At 45.2% G+C, this 11,884-nt stretch overlaps 1 protein-coding gene across 1 annotated transcript; it reads right to left on the reverse strand.

The window, feature by feature from the left end:
* Positions 1–1,629: 1,629 nt before the first annotated feature.
* On the reverse strand, positions 1,630–11,878 carry JOSD1 (Josephin domain containing 1). The gene is made up of 4 exons (XM_008636453.2): positions 10,996–11,878; positions 5,732–5,860; positions 5,420–5,614; positions 1,630–4,064 (listed from the first exon to the last, which is right to left on the reverse strand). Exons 1-4 carry the CDS (start codon positions 11,178–11,180, stop codon positions 3,965–3,967), a joined length of 609 nt encoding a protein of 202 aa, XP_008634675.1. The 5' UTR covers positions 11,181–11,878; the 3' UTR covers positions 1,630–3,964.
* Between the last annotated feature and the right edge of the window lie 6 nt (positions 11,879–11,884).

Here is an 11,884-nt window from a genome sequence, read left to right on the forward strand (position 1 = left end):
CGGCGAGCCACGTTTTTTGTTTATGGGCGGCGTGGGAAGGGCGGGGATAAGGGGATACCCTGGAGCTCGGGGTTGGATATGGGGGAAGGCTGATGGTTGAGGCACGGAAGGGAAGCGCGGGATTGTGCCAGTAAGTGGCTAAAGAACTGATTCTTAATGTTCTTTCTCCTTGGTAGATTCTCTAGGGCAGCTCTGTGGATTGGGACCACCTCCTTCATGATTCTGGTTCTTCCTGTCGTCTTTGAAACCGAAAAACTGCAGATGGAGCAACAGCAGCAGCTGCAGCAGCGACAGGTGAGGCAGGAAGGCCCAGCCCTCTCTGCCGGCCCTGCAGAGTTGGCCGGGAGTGCCTGCATATCCCGCTGTGAGCAGCTGCTGAGGGAGCTTGGGAAGAAGGGTGCAGTCTGTTGTGTGCTGTGGCCTCACTCATCCCACCAGCTGCTCTGTCTGGATGTTCTAACAGGACAATCGTGCCCAGTTGCAGTGCCAGGCTGGCGGCAATCCTAACCTAGCTTTCACCAGCCAAAATCTGCTGTGAGGGGCTGAAACAGGGGCTGTTGTCGGGCACTGGTCTTGGCTGCTGCAGCAGGCGTGGGACTGGTGCTGCAAAGTGCTACCAATACCTGGCGGGGGGGGGGACACCATGGGAAGGCATCTTGTGTCCTTGAAACCCCTGAATTGATTGTTTTCTTTCCAGATCCTCCTTGGACCCAACACAGGGCTCTCAGGGGGAATGCCAGGGGCCCTGCCTCCACTGTCTGGAAAAATCTAATTTGCGGGAGCTGAGTTGGATTCGTATCAAGTGGGAAGACCTTGCGATTATGATATATTGAACTGTTGATTTGTTGGGCCAGGGCATTTTTTTCTTTTTATTTTTGCTTCTCCTTTGGGACATTGACCTGTTCATAACAAGGGAGGGAAGCCCCCCTCTGGACCTGATGATGGCTCCTGTCTGCATCCCCCTCTCCTTTAGAAATCATGAGTATTTCCTTTTATTCAATCAGTATGCCATAACCAGTTACAGACTTGGACCGGGGGAGCTCCTCTGCCAGCTTCTTGCCCCCACAAAACACCCCGGGGCACAGGTCAGGCTTTGAAAAGCAGCAGTCAGACAGAACAAATGCTTTCCTGCCTGATTTGGAGCTGAAGGACAGTGGTGGACAGCAGAGGAAGGAGGGGTGCCGGTGGCAATCAATACCCCATGGAAAACACTCTTTGGGAAGATGCATCTGCAGAAACACTTTCACTGCAGCTGTGTGTGTGTGTGAGAACCGAGGGAGCAGCAGGCCAGGTTTGAGACGATCACATCCATGCAGATTCTCTGCCTCATGAAGTAGAACAGACATCAGCTGCGTATTTTTTTGTATGGAATATTAAATAAATCCAACCTGAGCAGTGTGGTTTTAATAGATGTCCTTGAGGGAGGCTCAGTTCTTTCAGAGCTGTTGGGGGATTTCTGGGTAGGGATCTCTCCATTTCATGCACAGCCTGGCAGTGCGGAAGGCACCAACGTGGCTTTGTCACCTTCAGAGGGGTGGGGAAGCCTTGCGTGGCTTAAGGGAATTTTCAGGGAGGTGATCTTACCTCAGCACCAGTGCCTGCCGTTCAAGGTTCTTAACTCACAAAAAGGTGGTTTTATAACCAAAGAAAAAAAAATTTATTTATCCTTTACATACTTTGTTACAGAACAATTCAATTGAACATACAGAAGTGATAGGACATTTATATGGAAACTTTTTTTTTTCCATTTTTAATATTTGGTTAAACAAAATACATCTCTGTAAACAAACCCAAGACAAGGCTCTAACAAAACCAAACAAGCAAGAAAACAAAGAGGGGCTTCCCCACTCCCGAGCAGTGGGACTGGACCAGCTCACCCACCCTCGGGCACAGCAGCCTCACCTTCCACGGGGATGTGATCATACACTTTCCCTTTACCTGAGCAGCTGGATCACACTGTTTCTCCCCCGGGAAAGCAGCTGACATACAAGGAGAGGAAAGCAGCCCCAAAGTATTTTAAAACATCTTTGCATATTGTGCACTGATCCATTGGCTTGCAGTTTCCATGCAAACAGGGTTTTTCTCCAAAGTGCAACTTCAATCAGCATAGAAAATGTTGCTGTTGAGATTAATATTTTCCCCTCTTGAAGAAATGGCTTCAAGTCAGGAGCAGAATGCCTGCAGGCTGAACATCCTGCCTGGAAAGTGTTTAAAAACTCTGCCAGCTGGTATTGGTCATTGGAATGTGTTACGAAATAGGACTTTTTAAAACGTTAAGAGCCATTTGCCCTTGACTATGGGAGGCTGTGCTCAATGGACTGCAAAAGAGTGCTTGCCAGGTGTCCAGGGGTCAGCAAACACCATCATCCCGTCCTCATGTGGCCTCTCTTCTCTGTTGGGATGGTGCCATTTAGGTGGTCTCTCAGGTTCGAGCACCTGCTCATGCGTTTGCAGAGCTCTGAAGAGAAAAGTAACTGAGAAAAGGTCGTTACAAGCCCTCCTTTCACCAGCTCAAACATCAGTGATGAGTTTCCTGCATGATGGAACAGGATTCTTCGAGCTCCATCAGGTCCCAGAGGTTGCTGTTCAACCAAGACATGTAAAGATGGAAGCAAACAGCAGCTCAGCCAGGAAGCGCTAAACACAATGAGTCAGTTCCAAATTCACCATTTCTTCCTCCTGCCATGGAAGGCATGGCTGAACTACAGCTCGCCTGGGTGACTGGGAAACAGCTGGTGGAGATTCCTCTTGGTGTCTCCATGTCTAGTCTCTCTTCCCCATGGAAGGCAGGAAAAAGCAATTCACCCATTAATGGAATGTTTGTTGGCCAACACTAAAGGAGAGGTTGGTTCAACTACCAAGCCAGGGTGTTTCCAATGCCTGAAAGTTCTGGTGGACCCTCTGTAGCTCCCACACCAGCGGCTGGTAGCAACAAGAGGGCAAAACTGACTGCTATAAAGGCTTCCCTCCTCAGCCCATTTTTATTTTATAACTTGACCTCTTTCATTTCACATGATATCCGTGACTGTAGGCTAGACTTTTGGAGAGAGGAAAATAAAGGGAATTAATTTCTTTGAAAACCTCTTCAGCTTTATTCCTCTCTCCAAGGAGTCCCTAAACTACTGGGTGACCATGCAGAAAACCAAAATAACTGTTAAAAAATACTAAGAAAAACCCTACCGTAGCATGAAGAAACCTAAGCAGACTGTGGCCTCTCTTCAGTCCAGAAACTTGATACTCCTCAGTCAGCCTGTGCTTGCTGTTTCCATGTGACCTTAGCCAGACACACACTGCCAAACAACCGCTCACCACATACATAAATCCTTGGAGACCCTGGGGAAGAATCCTCTAGCTACCTGAAGAATTTCTTGGAAGATGACACTGGTTTTATTATTGTTTCCTAATTCCTGGCACAAACCAGCCCTAAGAAGCAGAAGGTCGTGCTGAGCACCGTACCATTCCTAGTGTTTTGAGTGTCCTGAGAGACCCTTAGGAATTGCAAATGTCTTCACGACAACTTGTTTTGGAGGGAGAGAACTGTAAAGAGATGGCAGCATGCTCAGCCCCTGCTCCTTCCTGACAAGCGCTGGAGGGAGCAGCGTCCCACCACACGCAGCCTTGAACCACATGGGGAAAGGGAAGCCAAGGGTTTCCAGGCACTCTTTCCCCCAACCCAGTTCTTCAAAAGCACGATGCCTTCCAGCTGGCCAAAGGGCACTGCAGCTCATCAACCTTGTAATTAAAGTGATTGCCTTCCAGTTTCCTCCACTCTGCCCTCAGTTCTTCCCCACCCACCACCCCCAATGTCCTGCTCCACTGCCCTATTGCACCAAGGAAGGAGGAGAAGAGCCTAACAAAGGAAATTCCAGACGAGAAGAGTCGGGGCACCCATTATCCAGGTTTTAGGACATCAGGAGTTTGGTAAAGGGGAAGAACTGTAGTGGGAGGACAGAGTCAGCCCAGGTCACACGTCAGCTCTCCAGGTCTGATGTGCTTCCACCTCCTCTGGCACCACCAACAGGAGTTCACAGTTCTTTCCTCTCAGCTGGTGTTTCAAAAATTTCCTATCATAAAGAGAAAGATCAACAAATGCTACTGAATTTAGAACTTTGTCATCTGCAACAACTAAATGCAACTAACTATTCAGATGTGACAAGAAATGGGGGGAAACCCCCAGTCTTTAGTTATTTTATGACAGAAAAAACCCACAAACAAACTTGCCCCAATAGATTCAGCCATCTCTACCCAGAAAATTCTCAGAATCAGACAGACATTATCTTAACCTCAGCAGAGATGAGTCTATATAGATGCTACTTTCTTACTTGCCAAGGTAGGAAAAACAGAATTAAAACCAAGTTTAGTTTCTTCATATTTCCAAGATCAAGAATCGCACCGTAACTTAAAATAATTCCAACAAATCTGGGAAAAATCTTTTCCTTGTGAAAAAAGAACACCCCATCATTTAGATGTCCTTAGTAGCAGTGTATCACCTGGTCATTTGACGTGTTTTTTTAAACCCCTTTCTGCACCTAAGCTTTTTCTAATACCAAACGGATTACACTTCCAATAAATACAAAAGTCCAATCAATGTTTTCTCCAATATCCTTTGGTCCAGATGTCCAAAACTCCCAGTAGAGAAAGCCCTTATTCATTGCTGAAGAACAACAGATCTAGGATAAAATCCACCAGAACCTCTGCACAGTAGTTTCATAAGAGAGTTACTTTACTCCAGAAATTTACCAAAACTTCAGTGGCATGGCTGGCTCTGCAAGTACTACACAAGGGCAATCCCTATCTCAAAACAAGTCTAGTCAAGGCACCAAAGCTGCTAGTAGGATTTACAGCATGATGGAATGGAAACCAAACAGCAATCAAGAGCAGGTGAAAATTTACAAAGTATTTACAACGACTATCTTGTGTTAAGATTGAAAAGGGAAGGGGAGCCAAGCCGAAAGGGCGGCATATGCTTACATAGGAAAAGTTATTCCTAACAAACAGCTCTCACTGCTGTCAGGGATAAGGTTGCACTTTTAGTCTGGAAAGCCTTTTGTTGGAAACATACAGATTGGTACTACAGAGGCAAAGAATGCTGAGACTCTCATGTTCGAGGAGGGAGCAGGGCATAGCACATCTTGTTGCAGGTGTCACCCACTAATACCAGAGGTGGCCTCTACACCTTCACCACTGACAGAGCCAGACACGTAAAAGGCAAAGTCGAGCTCTCCTGAGCTCATAGGGACGCCACTGCCAAAACATTTCCCTAGCTTTGCACAAACGGGGCATAAATCCAAGTGGAGGCACAAGAACCTTATTACTCTCAAATTTTTACAATTGAAGGTCAGCCATACATGTTTCAATCGCCAGCTGTTTAAGGATGGATTTCTTACCTCCAACAGGGAAGGATTTGAGGAAATCCTACCTGAGCTCACTTTCACCTCCAATCCACTCGGGCACCTTGAGCTTGGAGTCAAGGTTGTAGTAGGTGCCTCCCACCTCCCGGACACAGATCCAGTGCTGTCGCTTGAGGGGGAGCTTCAAGGGGCCCCAGCAAAGGCTGGAGGGCAGATTCATGATGAAGCCCATCACGTTAGACAGGGCAATGGCGTTAACATCCCTGTAAGAGTGCAGAAAACAAGACATCAACAAGATTATGTTCTGGTGCTCTGACTTCAATCTCTTTCTCATTTTTACAAACAGTAGCCGCCTCCAGAATTACACAACTTGTCAGTACCTGCGCTTATCCCACCAAACCGCCTCGTAGCCTTTGGTCTGAAGTGCTGCCATAATCACGTTCACATCATAGTTCCCATTCCCCAGCATGCTCTTCTTGTGGGGGGTCACCATAGTGTTGGGAGACAGCCTGCAAACAGAAGAGGACACTGCTGTGGCAGGTGTCTGCTGCACAGCTGGAAAGGGACTACTTGCTGTATAACTTGAAGCCCATTTTCAGGGGTTTTGTGTTTAAATGCAAACTATTCCATCCCTCCTTATCCCTCATCAAACGGGCTGAGGGAACTAAGTAATACATTAAGAATAACTTTGATGCCTCCAAAAATCCTGCCTTTGATGTAAAAGATATCACAAATCTCTTCCCCCCTGGCCCTTGGACTGGTACTTCTGAAGGATGCTTCAATTATGATTTTTCCTCAATTTACAGTTGGAGTAAATGCCAGTTTGCTATTTAGGACAATGGCTATTACAATTTCAAGAGTTCAACAGTCAACACCAGTCTTGAAGACTGGATGAGAAAAAGAGGCAGGGGAAGCTGGCTGCAGGAAAGGTTGTTCTTCTTTCTCCTCCACTGGTAAATGAAAGTATTCAGACACAAAGCTGTGAAGACACTTGGCATTGGGAGCTTTCTAAAGTGTTGCTGTTGCTAGATGATAAAAAAATATCAGTTGCTGCAGGTAGCTAAACAGATAATCCTGATGCGAACAATCTCTTCAGCTTTGACCTCTAAGTTTGCTTAGACATCAATTGCATCACAGCATCTAAAAATGCTGAACCACAATCCATCATGTTCATATAACCACAGAATATCCTGAGTTAGAAGGGATCCACATGGAGTCCAACTCCTGGTCCCAGACAGGACAGCCCCAAGGATCATACCATGTGCTTGATAGCATTGTCCAAACACCTCTTGAACTCTGTCAGGCTTGGTGCTGTGACCACTTCCCTGGGGAGCCTGTTCCAGCGCCCAACCACCCTCTGGGTGAAGAACCTTTTCCTAATATCCAATCTAAACCTCCTCTGACATTGCTTCATGCCATTCCTTCAGGTCACCAGAAAGAAGAGATCAATGCCTGCCCCCCCACCTCCCCTTTGTGAGGAAGCTGTGGGCTGCTATGAGGTTACATGCCAAAATATACAACAGCCTTTGCACAAGTTCAGATAACGGATATGAGACATAACATGGAGATGCGTGGCAAAAAAGCCTGTTAGCCATTTTTATGGTTTTATGTTTCCCCCCTCTGCCTAAGAAATTTTCTAAGGAGGGAAAACAGGATATATTATTATGAAGATGACAGCTGGAAAAGCAAGCACGGGGGAAACTGGGAACAGAGAATAGCAAAGTCACTTAATGCCAATCCAAAGAAAGTCAAGCCTCAGATGAGTTCTGTTGTGATAAGTTGCTCTTTCCATTGATAAGGACTCTATTAATTCTGCTAATGCAAAGTTCAGACTTCATATCATCCAAACATCCACGTTTTACCTGTCTCCCCCTCCTGTGAACTCTATCCCCAAAACTCCTAATGTTCCTGCACGTTTTTCACTCGGCCTTTATTTAGCACACTGCATATTCTGCAGGCGTATTTCATCCACTGAAAATCCCTCAGCCCTTCTGCATTCATTGTTACTGAACAAATTGTATTTCTTTAAAAAGGCGTCCATGCAGCAGTGGAGGAAGATGTTGGAAAATTCTTTTTAACTTTAGCACAGTAGTGTTTGATCCCCATATCTGTGACTAATGATTCATTTTGTACCATATAGTATTCTGTACAAATGCCAGAGATTAATGTGGCTTTCTGTTAACTCCCTACATCTGTGACTAATAGTCTTGTACCAGCTAGCACTTCCTTATTTACCTATATCAGGGATTAAGATGTACTAGCAGATGTCTTAGTTTTGGGAACAAAGATAGAGTGCCAGGGCAAAGAATGATAAGAGAAGTGCATTGTGACCTGACGACATTCTTGAGATATTCTCAAGGAGAAAAGATTCATTAGAGGGTCCAAACCATAAATGGAAAATTTGGGGAATGGGATGTTCCCAAACGACCATCAAAGACCCTCAAAAGACCCCTACGGATATCCAAATAAATCCATGGAAATAATTAACATATATGCATGTATTCAGGAAATGTAATGCATATGTAATAGAAATGCAGTGAATATACACTGGTTTCATGCATATAACCTGGTCTGTTAGGCTGCCGGGTGCACGTTAGGTGGAGCAATCCCCGTGCACCCAGCACACTGAATAAAGTAATGTCAGCTTTCTTACCTAACCAACTGGTTGGAGAGTTTATTTCTGTTTTCAGTGACACCCTGACAGCATAAGGCATTTGACAAGAAGAAAGCAGTGGATTTAATAGGGAGTTTCAGAGCAACTACGGCTGGAGAGGCTACTGACAAGTAGCTTTTGGCTTCAGCCTGAGTTTTTCTGCAGTGGAGCAGTCTGCAGCAGAACAGTCTGGGAAGTGAGTTCACCACAGAAGGGAGAGGAGCCCATAGTACCATGGTAAGAGGAAAAGCTGTTAATATCCACCGTGGGGCTGTATTTTACTAATCACAGAGATAGAACCTGCAGCTTGTCACAGCTCTTCCAGAACCTCCATAAAGTTGGCTGCAACTAATTCCTCAAGATCATTGTTTCAACCTACTAACCCTACTGAGCGCCAGTGAGCAAGGAAAGCCTTACAATTCAGAGAGCCCTTTGGGCTGCAGAAGCACCCTCTCATGGCACCACTTGACAGAGACAAGTTTATTCAAGAGCTGAAAGAACACATGCATCTTTGTTCCTCCACATAAGTTCCAGAGCCCCAGAAATGCGATGAAGTGACCAGCATGGGCAACAAAAAACTGGCACCTGTGAGCAAACTTGCATCAAGAACCACCTCAACTTCTTGACTCACACATACCTAAGTAGGGTCCACAATCATGAGCTAAAGTATTCTGACTAGGCAAGGAATTAAATTGTTGGTTTGGCTTTTTTTATCTAGCCACTAAGCTGAGGAAGACTGACAAAGTTGGACAGAAATCCAGGTAATAATCCTCCTGATCTTTCTCTATCAGAAACTTCCACTAACATGTTGTCTTAACACAAGGGGCTCCAAGATTCCTGCGTGCAGCTGTCTTTCCTAAGCAGGTCTCAATACGCAGACTCCAGTGAAGCAAAGAGATTTTGTTTTTATCTCCATGCAACACTTGGAACATTCAATCACACTTCCTGCAACAAAAACCAGACGAACATCAAAAAGGTATTTCTTGTTTTAGAGGAAAGAGGAGAGAAAGACTACAAAATCAGAGGGGTGCCAGGACCAAGTTTTGGCATACACTTGAGATGATAATCATCAGACTACCCTGGCCTTACATAATAGGATGCAGCAAAAAGGAAGCTAATGATTAAGCAATGTGGTTCAATCATTCTCCAAGGAATGTGGTAAAAGCTAGAGAGCTTATTTGTGATTTTGTTTCCTTGTCAACACTGGGTTCAAAAATCAGACCTCAACATTTTTGTAGGTTATTAAAAATATTCATCAGTCCTTTATCAATACATAGAATATGAGTGGACACAGGAAAGACAAGTGACATATAAAGGGCAACTAAATCCACGCTTCTTAAAGGGAAGTCAAAGAGCTACACACCAGTAGTCACCCAACAGAAATAGAAAGGTAGCAGGAATTCCTATGCATATCTTATAGTTCATCCATTTCCAAGAGGAATATCCATGTATAATTTCATACTACCATGGGGCTGAATCAATCTGTGTATCTTGATGTGTGTATTAGGATGGAACAACTCCACGTTGGAATGAAAGATAAACTCTCCCTTCTAGGGAAAGAGGTCCAACAAGATTAATATCCAGTCTTTTTCTGAGAGGTTTCGTGCTGCACACTAATTCTGTCTCACCAAACACAATGAAAGCCAACTAATTAGATCATCACACTCCTTCTACCACATGAACTGCCTTTGTTTGCTTCAGGCCAAGAGCAATCCAGCTGTGATTAAGATTCTGACAATTGCTGCTCTGGAACAAAACCACAGTGTGTTTACGCTGGACAAGGAGTGCCTTGAGCCTGCCATGGACCAGCTCCACTCCACCAGCAGGAGTTCTATCTACAATGCTATAATGAATAGCATCTTGATCGGATATTTGCTATTGTCCTTCACCACATTTCTTTTGCCAAAGACAGGCATGATCTTGATGAATCAAGCATGAGTTTCATAAATTTGCCAGTTGGCATGAGAGCAGCAACACGCACACAGCTTCCTGCTCATCAGCACAGGGTACCGCAATTGCTTTGTCCCACAGCACCTGCTGCCATGACGTGTGATCTCCCACCTGTCACCAACATAAGATGCTGGCAACAGCTGGTAACAGGTATTCAGCCATAATTTACACCATGTTGACAACACCTGCAGGTTGAGTATCAGAGGAGAGCCCTTCTCCTACATCATCACTTAGCTTCATCAGTGGTGGGTTACCAGAACTTGGGCTCATGCAGGAGAATTTCCACAAAGCATCAAAACACCACAAGATAAACACTGAGCAAAATATGAGCTATTGCACAGGCCACATTAATAATTTATATTCATCCCTATAAAACTCAAACCCACTTTATTAATTATCTGAAGCTGCTGGGAAACATTTAGCAATGCCACAGGAAACAGGCATCCAGCTACTGAAATTAAATCCAGTTTGAAAGAGTACATAGGGTCTTTCTGCATGGGAAAAAAAGACCATAATACTTGAAGAACTTCACTGAACCTCTTGAATAAGGAAGGAGTCACTCATTTGGCAAAACTCCTAATTTTCAAAAAACTGACAAGTGTTGCAGTACTAAGCCAGTAAGTTTTTACGATGACCTGCTGCCTTCATTCTCCCAAGGTAATCCCCAAATCCATTATTAACATCAACATAATTTATCTACACAAGGCAGAGGCAAAAATATGGAAGACAGGTAGAAGATGCATTAAGATGAGTAGGGAGGAAGACAGGACTCCAACCACGTGACAGCATCTGCAATAAAGCCCTTGGACCCAAAACTGGCAGCCAGAAAAGGTTAAGAAACAAGTAAAATGAGAAAGAACTTCTGCATGGAGAGGAAAAAAAAAAAGGCTGGAGTTAAAAAAAAAACCAAGATGCATTCAGTTCAAAGCAGTGGCACAGCCTTAATCCCTTCTTTTCTATTTCCCCCCAAATAACACCTGATAATTCCTCCAATCAGCAGAGGACAAGGGAAAGCTAATGTCAGTACAGAGAGAATCGTACCTCTGGAAAATCTCCTGCAGGGTTTCCCTAGTGAAGGCGTTGCTGTCCTGGAAGACATTGTTGAGGGCATGGAGGGCGCACAGCTCCCTGCGTTGCTTCTCATGGTAAATATGCTGTGGCGGTAGCTGGGATGGCTCTGGCGATTCCGATTTGGTCTTGTCACCTTTCCATGGCACACAACTCATTTTCTCGATGGGTGGATGGGGAGTAGGTGGTGAAAAATGAAGGAGGCTGAAGTTTCTGCCTCCACAGTCACAACAGCAGCCCACTGCCCCTTTCTTTTGTGGGCAAGCACTGCTTCCAGCTTACAAACCCTCCTCTTGTGCTTCAGTTTATTCAGTAATTGCCTCTGACGGCTGGTTTTAAAAACCACATGAAGATCTGCAACGTATTTTTCCTCCCTCCTCCCATACCCCATAAAATGTAGTATTTCCCTCCCCTCCACAGAAAAAAAAATTAAAATGTCAAAATATACAGTTCTCCTTAGTGTAAAGGTACCAGCTGGAATTTATCACATCGCTCCTTTTCTTCCATCTCCTTTGGTCTATAGTGCCACTAAAAAAGGTACCCAGACCACGTCAGAAGGAGAGGCCCACCCGCAAAGTGCCAAAGGGGAGAAGATGAAGCCAGCACCTGGTGCTGCCTATGGGAGCACAGGGTGGTTAAGCACTTATCAGCTGCATTCTTCCATTCCTTTGGGAACTACTGAATCCTGACAGGAAGATGCCAACAGCTCGGGAAAGGAAACCGCCTCTTGCTAGGCCACGAGAAACCCAAGTCCAGGCTGCGGGGAAGGCGATTCCTCACAGGTCACCCTGCGCTCCGACAAAGGGAAGTCTCCGTTAGCAACGAGAAGCAGCACAAAACCCGTGGGAGCGACGATAGGGCA

Source organism: Corvus brachyrhynchos, unplaced genomic scaffold, assembly GCF_000691975.1.
Source record: "Corvus brachyrhynchos isolate BGI_N302 unplaced genomic scaffold, ASM69197v1 scaffold56, whole genome shotgun sequence".
Taxonomy (NCBI): domain Eukaryota; kingdom Metazoa; phylum Chordata; class Aves; order Passeriformes; family Corvidae; genus Corvus; species Corvus brachyrhynchos.